Source organism: Pseudopipra pipra, chromosome 16 (assembly GCF_036250125.1).
Source record: "Pseudopipra pipra isolate bDixPip1 chromosome 16, bDixPip1.hap1, whole genome shotgun sequence".
NCBI lineage: Eukaryota > Metazoa > Chordata > Aves > Passeriformes > Pipridae > Pseudopipra > Pseudopipra pipra.
Genome location: NC_087564.1, coordinates 9,458,714 through 9,476,187, shown reverse-complemented (window position 1 = coordinate 9,476,187; position 17,474 = coordinate 9,458,714). Strand labels below are relative to the sequence as shown.

Sequence of the window (17,474 nt, the reverse complement as noted above, 5' to 3'; positions counted from 1 at the left end):
TAAGAGAAGAGTTCATTTGAAAAGTTTAATAGATTTGAACTCTAATAGACTAATTATCCTAAACAGATATTGAATATTTTTTGGCATCAAATAATGTTTGATGTAACTACCAGTGAGTTGCCCATTTGAGGACATGTGTTAGGAACCCAAATCCAGTACCTGGAGAATTTGCACTGAAGGCAACAGCATTTGGCAGAACTCCCCAGGTCTGTGGTATAGACTGTTTGACACAGGCTTGATTGAAATATGTACATTTAATACCTCAGATCTAAACACTTCTGAAAGGATGAATACTGAAATAAAAGTAGCTAATAAAAACACTGACAGATGCGTATCTGGAATCTATTTTAATAGATACATTAAAGGCAGAGAGCTGACATCTATTCTCTCTCAACCCCCTTCTCAATTCATGCAGGATATATTCGGGACTTGTTTGTGATCTAAGTTGTTTTCTGACATCTGATTAAATATTGAAACATGTCAGGCCCCAATTAAAGATGACCTAAGGCAGCTTGTGCATCAAACCAACACATGATTTTAACTATGCAATGGCTATTCTTTGATAAATCAATACAGTTAATTTCTATTACAACAGTTAACAGATATTGGGGAAAGCAGTACTAGAAGTACACAAAAAGTGTATTTGTGACTATTAGCCTTTTCCACTGCTTTCATATTTCTCCTATATGATTTTACTCTTGCCTTCTTTTCTCCTTGTCTTCCAAAGACCACAGATATTAAGGGAGATGTTAAGTATTTCTAAGGCTAATTAATACCAGCTAAAACATTATAAGATAAATGTTAATGCTGCTGTCAGCATAAAGCAAGAAAACCAGCAATCACAATTCCTCCATTTAATACTTCAATGTATAGTCACTTGGACTGTGAGCTCTGCACATGCCTGTGTTCCTGCATCATGAGGGCAAGAAAATCCTCTCATTAATCCGGATTGGAAAAACGGAATGATGCTGAACAGAAAGGGGCAGGAAGAGACAGATGGACATTGGCTGCTTTCTACTCATTGCAGAAAAAATGTAATACATTTGGTGACTATCTATTTCTGGGTACAATTAAAGAACTAGATGTGAATTTTGATAAAAATATCCTATGGTAGAAAACTGCTACATGTCCTGATGTCAGGTGGGGTATACGAGTTAGTCTTATAATTTCTCTGTTTAAGGACTGTGTATACAGATATGGAAAGATTGCCTGACACTGGATCAGACACCTTATTAAAATATGAAATTATGGGTACCTGGATAGGAAAGGGAAGTCAAATCCCTCACCTCAACAGCACTGGAGTAAGCAGTGCCCAAGGCTGTCCAACATCATATGACATGGCAGAGAATATTTTACTAATCAGGACTATAAGGTTCTTAGCTCTGCTTAGTTCCTTGCTTACAGGTCTTACTTAAAAACCAAACCAAACCAAAACCCACCAAAGCAAAACTCAACCCCTCCCACAAATTTATAAAAAATATTTAAACCTTTTCACTGAGATAAAGAGACCACATTGCTTTAAGTTGTGTATCCGCCTTAAATATCAGCCTTTTTTGAGGAAGAAAAAGAGGAAGAGACTATTTGGAATTTGATTTCTCCTTCAAAGGAAGCCGAGCTACCACAGGGAAACAAGGTGCTGCACTTTGATGATTCCGTTCCTCGACTGCCGTGCTGGAATTGGCACTGCCCCACTGGGAAGCAGCATGTGGTGTCTATAACCACAACACAGCACGAGCCAAAATACCAGCACGTGCTCTACAGCCAGTTACCTGCTCAAGTGACACATTCCAGGCGACTGTTGGATTCCTTGCTTATTTCTGAGTGTCCTTGGAGCGAGTCAGACCTCTCCCACAGCCCCAGGTGGGTTTGGCTGGCACACCTTGGGGCATGTCTCGCATCTGCTCCAAGGTGGGCAGTCACTGGGACTCTGAAAAGGTCCCAGTCCAATATGATGGGGCTGCAATTTGTGTTACTGGAAAATAAATGAGGTGGGGATGGTCCCTGGGGGCAGCAGTCAATTGATAAGCTAAATCTGCCATAATGCAGTACATAACTGAGCAGATTATACAGAGGCAAAAAGAGCTTCTTAAAATTAAGGAAGAGTGCCTTTCCTTTTTTTTTTTTTTTTTAAGCAGAATCTTTAGAGCCTCACCCTGAAGAGCTGGTTAGCTCTGATGTGACAGATTGGGATCACCGGGAGTGAAACATTCCATATACTGTACAAAACCTGACAACAGCCATAATGCCAGCTTTAACAGAGACAGTTTTCAGACACTGGGGATGGGTAGTTGTTTTTTCACCTTCGGGGATTTTAAAGATACCACAAATGCCACAAATGTGGCATTTGCCTCAGTACCAAGTCACAGAGATATTTTCCCTACTGATGATCCAGAACCAGTAGTCCCCCTCTTTTTTCTAAACACAATTCTGAATATAAAGGTATCAGGCACTGAAATAATCAGCCAACACAGTATTTCTTCCCATCTGTTAACCTCTTAATTCCAATCAAAGGAATTAAATTAAATACCTCCTTGTACATACTGGCAGACAGGGGCACCTGTCACATGGCTCACAACACCCAGAAGAGCCAGGCCTACACCAGAGTTAGGTCAGACTGTGAAGAGTTGGATGGACATCTCACAGTGTGTACAGCACTGCCCAGCAACCATCAGAGGAGTCACAAGTGGACTGGAGTAAGTAAAATTATTGTCATGATATATATTCAACAGCAGATTTATGACCAAATCTGATTACTTTTTTTCATTCTCAAAGAACTAAAAGAACTAAAAAGAATATAGGAAAAGTTAAGCTTGGTTTAAACAAACGTTACCCACATCTACAACAAACAGCAACATTTCTTTAAGAGTCAAAGAAATCTTTATACAACATTTCTCTTTAGTATATTCTTCCCCCAAATCCTGATCATGGGAAAAGAGAGGGACTCTGAGACATTTTTCCCATGAATGCATTGCAGTAAAAGTGATCACATGCATGTTGTATGTGATATACATCTGCACAGGGGACAGATCCATATGACTGGATCCTGTGGATAATGGATATCTGCATGAAGGGGTTCTGTGGTTTGTTTCACAGGAATAAAAAGGAAAGTGTACATGTTTCATTTTCCTCTTAGCCATGGGAGTGTGCTGGATTGTGAATGGATAGCAGATTACATACATGGATTACATACCATGCCTACTAGTGCTCTCCATGCCTCTCTCTCCTTTCCATCCATTCTTCCCACAGAAATTCAGTTTCAACAGTTTTGAGGGAGGCGTCTCATGAAACACAGATTTTGTAGAATGGGCTTTTCCATCAGTCACCTTTACTCATTGGCAAGAGTAAAATTCCTTTTCTAAAATACTTGCCATCCAAGATGCTCACACCATCTCATGAACCAAATAGGATTTGTAATCTCACCATGAAATAAGTGAACATTAAGTGGGTGCTCCACATTTACCCCTCCTACACTGCTCTTGTAAGAAATAGATGCGTCTTCAACCAAATGCAATGCCAAAGTTCTTAACAGAATTATTAATTTAATAAAGTATATAAGTAATCAAGGAGTTCAGCTATTTAAAAGCACTTGTGCTTGAAAGAAATTACAGCACAGATGGCACAAAACAAAGAGCTCACTCCTGCTCCAATTAAAAGCTAAACTCTGACTCCCATGATTGCAGACGGAATCACTCCCAGGTACATTTTATTGACAGAAGAAGATCCTTTTCAGCTCATATAGATTTTTGAAGTGCTTGCTATAGCTAAGGCACGTATCTGACTTAGGCAGCTGAACTGGAAATGCTGACTGTCATCTTGACATGAAAACACTCTCCTGCATCTTCACTGAAGAGCACACAGAATTCAAGTCAGGCAATTTCTAGAAATCAAACAACCTTTTGGTACTTTCACATCTAAGTGAGGTGGAAATTTTTAATGTGAAAACACAGATAAATCTTTATAAGGTCTTTGACCCACTGAAGTATTTTTCGGTTTTAGTGGGCATTCACAAGTATTTGCTGGGATTGATAAAACAAATTTCTTTCTATTTTAATAAACGTTGCAATCTACTGTTCACATGCAGAAAAGGAAACACGTTGGGAAAAGCTGGAATCTTACCATTAGCACTAGAGAAAAAGGTGCCAGGCAGTTTGCAGCAATCAAGAGTTCTTTGCTTATAAAATCCAGAACTAAAGCATGTAGTATTATGTGTAACATCATGTCACACCTGACAGGGCTGGTTACAGGCAAAGGCAGCAGATTGCTGAAGGAGGAGAGGGAGAGGAGGGGTGAAAATGGCCATGCTCTCACTCCTACTTTGCCAATAACAAAGCCCTGAAAATCAGGTTGGCTCCTGCTGCTGCAGGAATTACAGAATCTATGGGACCGTGGTGGGAACTGTTATTCCCAACAGCAGCAACAGCTCACATTCACCTTCCCCAGCAGCAGCAAAGCAGCCAGACTCTTCCCTGAAGCTCTCCCTCTCAGCCCACTCCTATTGCTTCCCCATCTCAGCAAAACTTCAGTTATGCTTTCAGGGTTGAGAATCCAGATGTGATTTTTGCCACAAAGAAACACAAATAACAGCTGGAAAGGCATTTACTACAGTACAGCCCTGAGTAAAAAAGGGCTTTTCAGTCTGTGTATTGCCTTCTTTAATCTAGAAAAGAGAAAGACTTTTTAAATGGCAAAATGGAAAACTGTACCATGAATTCTTGGCATAAAATCATGATGAGCAGCATCAAAATGTATGTTTACATGCAGAGGCTTGACAGTCTTAGTAGTATGTAGACCCAGTGCACAGTTTTCCCTTAGCATTCCCAGATGTACACTTCAACCCTGCCTGAAGTGAAGGGACTGTCTCTTGATGAACACAAGCAGGTTTCCATGGTGCATTTTTTTCACATGAAATACTAATATATTGCCAATGCCCTCAGTGTCACCAGTTCTGTGTCAAACACAAACAGCCATGGGGAACTACAGGTGCAAGTGCTTAAATTCTAAAAACGTGTTATCACTTCTTATCTGAGCAAGATTTAAACCAGCAGCCCAGAAGTTATTTTATTGCAATAGTAGTAACTTTTAGTGCAGTTTCTACTACATCACACAGAAAGATCGCCCCTGTCCAGGGAATGTACACTTGAAGTAGAAGAAGAAAACCCAACAGACTGGTACAATAGAGTGGACAAATTAGCCCATGTAAAAAGCACTGGGTACCAGACATAAGCCTCCAAATAGCAGTCCCCTGTTACTTGCCCCCAGGTCATTCAGGTTCCTTCCCCACACATAATCTTATCTTTCACTGATTTTCTCATGAGGCAGACAGACCATTTCAGTTTTGAAATTTGAAGTATTTGGAGGGATACTGAGTTACTTGCTAATGGTAAAGGTATGGAAAGGAGATAATTCTCAGCATGATGGCAGATGAGTGTGTTGCTTTTAAAAAATTAATCACTTTACACTCAGAAGTCTCAGAGCCTCTTGACTCTACTGTTCATGCTGAGCTGAAACTCTTTTTCTCTAGCATATCTGTTGTAAGCTCCAGGACTCTGAAAATCAAAAAACAAAGAAAAATATTAAGTCTTTTGACATACCTTGCTTTGCAGGCTTAAAGACTAAGTTAGAATACTTAAGCATTTAGTTTGTTAATTTGGAATCTCTAACTTAAGCCCACCAGTGCTCTCATTAGAATTTAGCATGTCAAAATGTTAAAATCCAATGAAAGTTAATGGCAACATTCTTTTAAATGGAGATTATCGAAGTGGTTGTGGAATAAAGTCTTATAAATAGACTGGAGCAGGCAAACCAGATTAATACCAAGAACACGTGCCAAATAACAATGCAGTAATGGATTGGTGTTACATGGAATTTTAAATATACTTTTGTTATGTTTGGCTTTACAATAAAGATAAGATAAAGTGCTTTGCCCTTGATTAGATTCAGAGATAGTCTAACAGAGGTACAAGACACCTTTGTAATACAGAAAAATCATTCAGACATTGTTATCTCTGTATTCAAAGCAAGAAGAGGGTCCCACAGTCCTCCCTTCACTGTTACAGGTGAATGATACTTCTGTTCTAAAGTTACCTCTTACTGAAAATATAACTTACCTCCAGATTCACAATCATGGGTTCAGAAAGGCAGGTGCAGTGCAAACACAGCACACAACCAGATGCCAAAGCTGCTCAAACAAGGAGCACCTGGAAGGCAGAAACCATTATGTCTTAGTGTCACGCTAAAGTTCAGGTCTAGTACAGGCTTATCTACACCACCCCAAAGAGGTGCAGCAAATTCCACCAGCTGAATCCTCATTGCGTTCAGCAGCTCAAAAGACATCACTGGCCAGAACTGCAACTTCCAGTTTAACATCCACAGCTCCTAAAAGAAGCATTTCATAGGGTGGTACTCTCTAGAGACAGCAACAGTGAACAAGAAGCTCAAGAACTCAGGTTGTTTTTACCCAGGAAACTCCTCCCTTTGGCATATCTCCAGGAGGAACAGGTCACTCGTGGGAGGGAGCTGGGCTGAGAGCACCTTCCAGGTGCTTCCAGGAAGCTCTGCTCTAATTCCAGCAAGGGCATCATAGGAATTTATTTCCCCTCACTCCTGTTTTAGCACTTCAGCTTCCCTCTCTCTTCTTCAACAGCTTATGTCTCACTGGTGTCACAGGAAACAACAATATTTGCTGTCTGACAGGGATAATTTCTCAGCCTTGGCTTGACTATGTGCACACTCTCCCTCACTGTAACACACCCATTAAACAGTGTAACTTGCCCTGTATAAACTGCAATATGGAGAAGTAAGAGGTTAAACATCTGAAGCGCAGGTGCTAATAGGCTTTAATTCCAAATAGGATGGGAACAGCAGGAAAAAACCTTCAGTGGGTCTTACAGTCTGGATAAAGATGCTAATCTACCCCAATGCTACCTCCTGCAAGGGAACTCTTGCAGCTCTGCAAACAATGTTGTGCTGCAGGTAAAGGTTGTGCCCTGAAGGCCAGAGACAGAGAGACCTGCCTTAAATTTAGGCAAAGAATATGGGAAGGAAGGAGAGGGAAAAGCTTACTGTTTCAGACTCCAATTTACACAAGTTAGTGCTTAGCACAGTGTAATGCTACCAGCAGCAGAGAGCTGCTAATGCCATCTGACAGCCTTCCTCCATTACCTCGTGCTCTGGGTAAGTCCAACAATGTCCTGGCTGTTTGTCTTGGTCAGGCCTCTGGTTTGAGGCATGACTGAAAAAGCTGATTAGTAAACTCCCTGTAACCCACCTTCACAATAGAGGTCTGGCCCTGCTGGGTGCTGAGACACCCCACTGGTGTGTGCCCTTCCCCTGAGCAGGAGGAGGGAGAGATTCCACTCACCACTTGGAGCTGGGGTTTGCACCTCCTGGGTGGACCCTGCACTGCTCTGTGCCTCGGGGGGGCTGGTCCTGGCTCCGTCCAGCGCCAGCCTCAGGCTCTGGAGCTGGGATGCATCCAGATGCTCCTGCTGTGATCCTGTAACCATGGCGGCATTTTCAGGGCCCAGGTTTGCTATTTGTTCTGGGGACAATGCCTGGGAGGAATAAAAGACAGAAAAACTGGTTTAGGCTGTCAATTATAGAAGGCAGGTAAGGAATCAGAAGTCAGCACAGTCTTGCATTTGGAATGAGGGACAGTAGCCTTCAACATTGTGTTGCTATGAAAGAGCTCAATAGAGCTTAAAAAAATCCTCTGTATTCATTTACTTCCCTGACCACTCATCTATCTTTCACTTTTCTCTTTGATGCTGGGAGCTGACAGCCTGAGAAGCTTTCTATGCCAGCACTGTATTGGACATTTCTTCAATATTTTGTTGGAGTTTAATTTTCCAGCCATTTCTTTTCTGATTTTGCTCAAAGACTGATGGCATTGTGCATCCTCTTGTGTTTTCATTTGCTTCCTCTTACATCTGCTCCTGAGCAACCTCACTTGAACCGACATTTGACCTTTGATTATAGTTAGCAGTAGAGCAATGAGATGAAAAAACCCCATGCTTTAATCTCATTATCCAATTTTCTCTTTTAGATTGAAAATCTTCCCAGTTTGGTCATATTAAATTTAAAAATTAAACATGGCAATCATAATCTTACAGTAATTATATCACATAGCAATTACCCAGTTTGCATTATTGGGCATGCTGGATTGCTTTGCTTCTAGTTAACATTCTGCAGTCATAAGCATTTTAACCCTCCTACACAACAAGCCTTCTTTCCTGCAACAATTCTGCATCCAGGTTTTACTTTGGGAAGACAAAATTCCCTTTCCAAGTAGGTCAGATGATGGGGCAAATCCTTGCCCATTTTTCATTGTCTGCCAAAGGTGAGCTCGTTTAAACTGAGCAAATTCATGTCAATACCTACAGGTCCGATTTTGAATTGAGCTTCCTTTTAACTCAGTTAAAGTCCATAATACAATGCAATTTTTCATTAATAAAAATCTGAATAATATATACAGCTGCAAAAGGAAGCCATACAAAACCTGTGTGAAACCAAAATCTGCTTTGAATCTTTCAAACACAGAAAACTCTTCCAAAAAGGTGCCCTGTTATTTGTTAAGCACTTTTTGTAGTATCATTACCACTCTCACAAACAGAAATCTCTGCTATTTGATAGAAACTCTACAAGATGCTATAGATCTGTTTTTCAAAGAAATAGTTTCACTAAGGGCATTTCAGGCTTATCTAAACTGTCAGTGGTGCTGTGCAGAACAGTCAGTGTTCAAGGAGTTTTTCTCTTTTATGGGAGCTGACACAGTTAACTATCTGTTTAGCTCATCTGCCCATAAGTACATTGCTTGCCTGAGCATCTGAGAGAGACCAGCCTAGGCAGAATATTAATCTTGTCACTAAGTCAAATAAAGTCTGGGGCAATGATCTCAAGATCCCTGTTCTAATTTCTGGTCCACGTTCAGAACTGCTGTAATTAGATGTAATTCCTTTCCGATCTGTGTCTGTCTGTACAATCTGTTTTGTCAGAGCTAACTCAGTGGAATGCTGCCAGATTTTAGGTTAATAAAACAGCTCTTACACACTCAGCAGAGAAATTTGTAGCTGTTATAGCACCCTTGCAAATGTTAATAAACAGAGAAGAAAACCCAGATTTTAATACAATACTGCTAAAAAGAGAGTCTGTTCCCTGCTTTTTCTTTGGGACGCATTCTGAATAATAAATAAAGCTTGTCCAGCATATTTCATCACAAGTACAGGTGATACAGCTCAAAGTTAATGTTTCAGATCCTTGATGGTCTCTCACTTAACAGACCATAGAGAAATTTTTGCTGAAACCCAAAACCTATAAATCAGTGCTGCAGTTTATTTATAGTAGAGTAAAAATGATAGAAATTTAGTCACTTCTTCATAACAGAGCTCTTACTTGGAAAATTTCAGGAGGTATATGTCTCACTGCTGCTGGCTGGAAATACGGCATTAAGGTTTTATCAAAAGCTTTTAATTCATCCTCATTCAAACCACCTAGAAAACCCAAACCATAGGAATAAAACTCAGTTAATGTTCTTTTTATTAGATTTATTTTTTAAGCTAATGCAAGTTTTAAGCATTTATACAAAATATCTAATAAATAGTTTATTACAGGGCGTTACAGAGAGAGATACTGGTTCTGATACATCATCTGACCTTAACCATTGTATGGAATGTGCTGTACTTAAGTTATTTTATCTTGGAAAAGAGAATGATTAAAGTCAATAAAATAATAAACAGTGTTATTAGTGAATGTTTGTTACAGCCCCTTCTGATGCAAGATTAGGGAGCATAATCATACACTGGGAACTACTTCTTCACCCATTAGGTAGTTCCAGTGTGGAATCATTGCCACAGGCATCGGGGATGCTAAAATTTATGGGAGTTCAATGTGCAGTTAAACAATCACAGGGAAACAAATCCATGAACAAAATGGTGTGTGAGCCCTGGCTCAGGGAGCCTCTGAGGCTGTGAGAGCACTCTGGAGAAGTGTCACTGCAGGCCAGTCCTGCCCTTTTGCTGTTCCCTGGGCAGCCCATTCTTTCCCCTGTTGGAGGCAGGATGATGTGTCAGCACTGCTCCGACCCAGTGCAGCCACTCCTGGAGCAGCCTGGTGCACAAAGAGTGTCTCTGGAATCCTGGTTGGTTTTGCCTTCTTTGATTTACCCCTTCCAACTTACAGGACCCAAGTGACTTCAGGCTGTGCTTCCCAAGGTCAGTTTGACTGGATGAGGGAGAACCCTATGGAGAATACCACGACTTTTCCTTACTGCTAATGAAATTGCTGGATGTCCATCCCTGCAGGTGACTCCTCTCTGGAAGAAATGTCTTTTGCCAGTCTAGAAAAATTCACTGCTATGTGAACCTGTCTCTTAATGCTGAATAACAAGACTTCACAACCAACACCATTTGGAGCCTGAATTTTGTTACCTGCTATAGTACCAATTTCCTGTAAGACAGAGCCATTCCAGCTGGTAGCAGCACCAAACACAGATTCTGTCATCTTCTTAAACTGCCTCAGAACAGGGGTGCTACAAACCAACAGGCCAATTCTTGCAACTGCAGCACTGCAAAAGGCAACAAGGGCAAAATTACATGCTGCAGTCAACATGCAGTGCTAAATATGCCTGGAATATGCATAGTCTGCTGTAAGATGACTGTTGAACCCAATTGTCAATTTAAAATATATGTGCACAAATTGCATACTAAAGTTTAAGGCTTTAAGCAAAATCCTGGATTTCTCAATGCAATATTTAAATAGTGGGATATAAATGGCAGAGGAAACCTAAAATAGAACATTTTAAACATTTGCTGTACACTTTCCATAACAGTTATTGCCTTTCTAAAAACATTTAAAATGTAAAATGGTGTCCTTTGGGCTCTGAAAATCTTGACAGAACAAAAATGGGACAATAAATTTTATCAATAGAGACACTAATAAATATTTCATTAAGTATAAAGTGCAGTACCTGAATTCAGCAGTCCTTATGGACATGATTTCTGTGGAGTTCAAAGCACAGAGAATAGCTCCTAATCCAACTAAATCAAAGCTTTTCAGTGTGCTGATGGTCTGGCCAGAGTCTTCTAGAAACCCTTCCAAAATAGATCTTGCCTACAAAAGCAGTAAGACAGTAAGCATGAACAGAGTAAATAGAATGGAAGGTTTTGTTATTAGAAGCTTCAGATCTTCCCAGAAGCTCTGGAGCATAAATATATATCCTGAGCCTCCCCAGTGTATGGCCACGGCCTTCAGGAGGAGCACTGTCACCACCTATATGTGACACTTAAACAGGACACTGTTACACAACCACTTCCCAACTACAAATGGTGTGAAAACACTCTGTACCTCCTCTGCCAGGTCACAAGGAAACCCTACATCAGAAGAAATGGGCATTGGATTGCCAGCAGAAATGCCCAAATCAGTTAAATTGCTAGAAGAAAACATACAATACTAATGGGATCAATATGTAGTTTTTATTTGTTTTAATATTCAGGTTGCCTTGTCTTATTTAAGTGTCATATATAGGTGGTGACCTCTCTTTAAGATTAATTTTCAGATATGAATGGGATGTTGGTATCAAAGTGCCTTTGCAAGCCAAAGTAATTTAGAACTGTGCTCATCCTAAACTAACCATTTAAAAACTGTGAGTCTAGCTCAAGCCAAAGGCATCCTCCGAAGTCAGTGGAAGAAACAAGCATCTTCCAAGATTTCCTTATCTATCCACAATGCTGAGCCTCAAATGACAAGCTTAAAGTAGCTGCCTGACTTTTAGACAACTGAAGGTAGGCAGGATCCCTTAACCAGCTATTCTTACTGACAGCAGGAAACTTCAAAAGAAAACTGATATTGTATAAAATCCTCCCAACTGCTTCCTTCATATGATGCTCTTCAGAACAAGAATCTATTAAACGGATTTGTGATATTCTGCCAAAACTGCCACTATGCAACCACAGAACCCTGATGGTAAGGGCCACAAAGTCAGAAATCTGCTGCTGCTAATTGCATATACAAATAAAAGCTTTTAACTCTTACTGTGAAAGTCCCATTGACATAACTAGAATTCGAGGAAAGAAAGATGAGAGGAGCATATTTGCTAATAACAGGATCCAGAGCAATGGTTGCTGGGGTTGAGAGCACACTACCTCTGCAGTGGTTACTTTAGTTAGGAAGGTGTCTCCCAGCTGTAGTGTCTGTTCCAGGGCAGTGTGAGAGGAGCTGCTGACCTCTTTCTACTACTTAGTGGGCAAGTGCTAAAGAACACACTCGTCAGCACCCCAGTTAACAGTGACTGATGTCCTCTTGGCCACCTCACCAGGGCAGCCAGCACCAGGCAGACACCAGTGCTGACCTACCTGCCCACTTCCACCAGGGTCCCAGCTGCAGGAGAGCAGCAGGGAGCAGTGTGGGTCCCTGGATCTGTTTCCTAGGCCATTCCAGGACTTCAGTCCCAAAGGGTGTGAAGCCAGAGCCCTTCACCAGGAGTACATTCAATAAGATAGTTACCTGGGTAAGAGTCCACTCTGTTTGCTGACTAAGTACAGAAACAGTGTCGATGGAATGCAAATCCAGCTCTTGGATTTCGTGCTCAGTGAGGGCCAGAGCAATGCGGCCCAGGGAAACAATGTGGTAACTCTTCCAGTCAGGCAGCAACCCCCAAACCTTTAGAAGAGATTAATTAATGTCTGTTAGGTCATTAGGAGTCTTCCTCTCTATACACCATTCTCAAACCCCTTGTTTTAAAAGTCACAAAACCTGCAGTATTCCTCGTTGCACACAAAAGGCAGAGCTTAGGTATTGTGAAGGTTTTTGAGGTTCTACACCAATTATGCTTAGTTTATCTAAAAATGCTGCAATTTTTACAGCTTGGCCTTGTTGATAAGTCAGAACAGGGACTGCTGGAAGTGTGGCTGTAGGAGCAAAACCACTAAAACCAATAAAAATGGGAATCTGTGCCTAGATCCACGCTGTTACACTGCTACCACAAAAGCAGTATCTGGACTACCCAGGCTTCTACCCAGCTGCAATCACTCCAGGGAACTGACTTTAAATTGCTTTTGTGACCAGTCACCACAGCTCAGTCACTGACAAAGAAAGGAGAAATCAAAGTGGAGAATTGGGTAATACAGATAAATAGCCAGTTCCTAAAGTTCTGATTTCTCACTTGTGTTCATACAACATTAAAATAAAAAATAACTTAAATGTGATTGTACAGATACAGTTAAACTTATAAAGCTTTGTGAAAAATGAAAGAAATAAGCAGGGTCTCTTCCAAATCAGTACCAATGTATTTAAATGGACAAGTTCCCCTGCTTTTAACTTCATCTGTGGTAAAGTTGCAGTGATTGAAGAGCTGTCACAGATCAACCCTAAGGAAATTTTGATTTCAGAAAAGGTCTGCCTGAATAAAGAATACAAAAAGTCCATCAAGAACTGAACTTTCAGAGGCCAGAACTATCAGTTACATTTAGTTGGCAATGACAGAAGACGGTAGTCGGTGGTCAGTGTCTCTCCGGATGTGGCCAATTGCCTTTACAGAAAAAGACACTGGGTTTTGGCTGGAGGAATTGACTTGAACAAGACAGGCATAATTTAAAAAAGAAAAAAAAAAGCTCACTTTAAAGCTCTCATGTACTTCAGCAACTCTCCTTTATGTCAGTCAATACATGACGGTTTTCTAGTACAAGATAGTGCTTCTAACTTCACTTAGAAAATAAAAACTAAAAGCCCAGTGCTGGGCTAAGCTGGTGGTTCATGCTGTCTGATTCATGAAAATATTTACTCCATTTTCAGGATAGCTACAATTTAAGTTTTGTCCAAAAAATTAGAAAGGACAGAGCTAGTAAGGACTCGCTGAAGACTATCTGCAGTTGCCTACTAAAGAGTGTTTGCACCTCCAGATACTTATGAATTTGTACAACCTCCATAAAATATAGAAGCAGGGCTCTGGAATCTGGATCTCTGGAATTAAGTACTCCTTACATAGAGGTGCAGACTCTCTGCTGTTCATACCAAGGTGCATATCAGGGCTGCCGAGGTGCTTTTCCCAACTGTGACCCTCAGTTTAAGGATTTGTTTAAGAGACATGTTGCTGGACCTGCACCTCCCAACTGAGTTTCCACAGACCTTTTATGTTGGTTTTACGATGTCATAAAGAAACACACAAAGGATCTAAGCCTGGGAAATGTCAATCTCTTCCAAAGAAAATAGACAGTAAAAAGCCCTAGCCCAATTTTAAAGCTCCTAATTCTCTAGCTGAAGAGATACAGGAAACACATGCAGGAAAAAATGTCCTGTGTCTCTGTCCTGATCTAGGTCATCAACTGCAGAGTTTGAAGTACTTCATAAATAGTATTATCTGACAGTGCTGGGTAAATTCTCAGGCATATCGATATAAATAACACAACACATGAAACTGAAACACTCCTTTGTCCTCATTCACCTGGGCACCACAGATCCATACATCTGTCACTATTGCAGAGCTGGGAGACCTTCCACTTACAAGTGAGCTAAGCTTCCTACTTTCATTAAGACACAATCTGATATCTAGACTTCTTGTATTAGTTTGGAACAATGAGTAGAGTATGCATTTTCTTTTAGGGGAAATCAATCAATTTAGAAGAAATTAAAGTAGGCTTAATGAAACCTTTAATCAAAGATGCCCTTTGGTTAATAACATAACAGCACATAATTTCAAAGAGCTTTGCCTGTACTGTCTGATTTCTGATGCTTCACGTTCAGTGTAACACCATGTTGCATTTTGCAAATTAATATATAGGAAGTCTGCCTTAGCCTAAAAGCAATCTGTCTTACAAACACTCACACACAGAATATAATTCCACTTAGTGCCCTACAGCTCTGTGTACCTTTGAACTGAATAGAGCCAGAATGAGAGGGTATTAACCTTGCTGGCAATTTCCCTACAACAGATACCACTCTGTAAATACACCAATATGTTGCAGTGCTGTAAAATATTTTAGTTCCCACTATCTCAGTGGAACACTTTTTTAATTTCCTTCTGGGATTACATTTTTTCCCCTTTTTCTACACACATGTCTGTGCTGACAGAGGGAAGCTTTCTGAGAAGGATGCATTTGATGCCTGTTGTCCTACTGCAGCAAGGCAGCAGAGACACAATTGCAGAGTCACCACCTGCTTTGGGAATCTGGTCAGTGCCACTTCTCTTCAAGCACCTGTAGTTCTGGTGCTTTAAAAGCTGAGCTTCACTGCTAAAAATTGCATTGTTGGCCTTACCTACCCAAAGTCCATTTTCAGCTCCACTACTGTGGCTGCAGCTGCTGGTTTAAGGAGTTGTCCCCTGCTCCTGCTTTCCTCCAGAGGTCACATCCCTCAAGATCTCCAAGCCTCTGCACTTGTACTACTTGCAGCCAACTGCACTTGTAGATGCTCCCCAACCTCATTCTGTCAGAATGATCTGACGGAACCTAAAAAGGACTTTTAAAATGTTGGATCATTTTGACAGAAGGGGATTACAGAGTGGTCATGAAGAGATGGAAGCAGAGAGCACATAACCTCCAGCAGATGCTGGTGACAGGAAGCTGAAGACAGGCTGGGGATGGTAACCTCTTCACCTCTGGGTCTCCTGCGACCAAAACAACTTGTCTTACTGCACCCTGAGGCTTTTCCTGGTCACCCCCAGGGAGAAGTGCAACATCAACAACAGGCATGGAGCGAGCTCTGACTTCTCTCCCAGCCCACAGCAGGCCAAGGCAGGGTTGCTCAGAGCCCAGACACTGTGCTGGTGCTGTGCCCCAGACACAGACACTGCTGACCTGCCCCAGCACAGCCCCGTCCCGAGTGCGCTCCCAGGAAAGACAGACTAAATGCAGTTGGGGTCTTTTTTTCTCTTTAAAATTTCCCACAGATGGGTCTGTCTGTCCCTGCCCGTGACAAGAAGGTGGGAGAACGAGCTTTATTCAGCTAAAAGCAGTCTCTTTCAGTCAGTTTGGTTTTACACCACTGCAAGCTATATTTAACACCGATGTAGACAGTTTAACATGCCAAGCTGAACTCCCAGCAGGGCAATCAACAGCCCCTAGTGCTGCTTGCTGATTTTTCATTTATGAAACAAAAGTGAGGAACAAACAGAAAACTAATTCAAAAGTAAAAACATTTAACTTTTCCAGCTGCCAATAGCTCAGAACTACTTGCCTGTTGACTCTGAAGCAAGGGCAATAGTCTTCTATCACCATCTCATATTATTTTTCCAATAAGCCATAGATATTCTTGCAGCAGCAGTGACATTGACATAGCACAGTTATTTTAGAACTGCATAGTTCAATAAGACCAAATCAAATTACAGATTTAATTTCCCTTCACAGACAGGATAGTTACCTGCTTAGCTTTTTCCTTCAAGGCAGTAAGCTGGGAGTTGTTAAAACCTGACACAGTCCCAAGAAGTTCCACATTTTTGTCAAAAGTCCCTGGGTCCATGCATTTCAGTTCCTGATCTGACCAGAAGATATTTGCTTCTGCTAATTTAATTATTTCGTCTGAAGAAGGAACTCTGGTTCCCAGGCAATCTGGAAAAAAAAAGTCAAATAGCAAGAGTTTTCTTCAAGGAGACTGAAAAAATAAATTGAACCAATATAGATATATAAGAGAGTGACAGACTATGATGTGATATTGATAAATTAATTGTTTTGTAATGAAATATTTTTAAAAATATTTACATTCCTAATGTCCTGGATATAAAACTAGAATTTGCCTAACTTGCAAGAAATTGATTATATTCTTTACACTCCAAAGGCTGGACAAGAAAATAACAGCAGACATGTATTTCAGAACAGTTACAATGCAGGATGTCAGAATAAAACTAAATTCTGGACGTTTGCAATGAGAATAACCAGTATAGTGCAAGTTTCTTTCAAGTCTAATTCCTTAAAGGCATCAAAACCCAGGCTTATTCTGAGGTAAAATGGGGCCTTGCTTCAGTAAGAGTGAAATGCAAATCCTTGGGATGACCCTCGTGGAAGCCTCCAAAAATTCACCAAAAACTGCTGCAGCTGAATGAACTCCACGTTCCAACAGTGAATCCACCAGCAGTGTAACAGACAGGAGAGGTGCTTTTACTCTGAAACGCCCTGACAAAGATGTATGTCTTGTAAGACTTGCCTGACATTTAAACAAGGTGCAGACAGGAGCTGGATGTGTCAGAGAAGCACAGTTGCTTGTTCTTTATGTCAAAGCCTGTTGTTAAAATGTCAGGATCTGGAGAGGTCTGTTCACTCACCACAGAACTGTTTGGACAGACAAACTGCCTTTAGAAATCTTATTTACAGGCAGGTTCTGGCCCTATGCACGATCAAACCAGACAGTTTCCATTGTGTATTTTAACAAATCCTGGTCTTTGTTGGCATAATCTACCTCTAATGTTGATGGAAAGCAGAAATTAGAATCCTAATGTGGTTGTTTACTGCTCTCTCTCTCTCTCCTGTCACTCATTTAGGAAAACCTTATTA

At 40.9% G+C, this 17,474-nt stretch overlaps 1 protein-coding gene across 1 annotated transcript in view; it reads right to left on the bottom strand.

Moving 5' to 3' along the window:
- Positions 1–4,628: 4,628 nt before the first annotated feature.
- Positions 4,629–17,474, bottom strand: part of OTOA (otoancorin) — a 37,065-nt gene continuing 24,219 nt past the window's right edge. Inside the window, exons 23-30 of the mRNA XM_064673022.1 lie at positions 16,348–16,535; positions 12,499–12,654; positions 10,964–11,106; positions 10,425–10,561; positions 9,391–9,488; positions 7,361–7,553; positions 6,108–6,197; positions 4,629–5,546 (exon numbers count right to left, since the gene is read on the bottom strand). Of these exons, the coding sequence (XP_064529092.1) occupies positions 6,130–6,197; positions 7,361–7,553; positions 9,391–9,488; positions 10,425–10,561; positions 10,964–11,106; positions 12,499–12,654; positions 16,348–16,535 (983 nt within the window). The 3' untranslated portion in view covers positions 4,629–5,546; positions 6,108–6,129. The remainder of the gene's footprint in view (positions 5,547–6,107; positions 6,198–7,360; positions 7,554–9,390; positions 9,489–10,424; positions 10,562–10,963; positions 11,107–12,498; positions 12,655–16,347; positions 16,536–17,474) is intronic.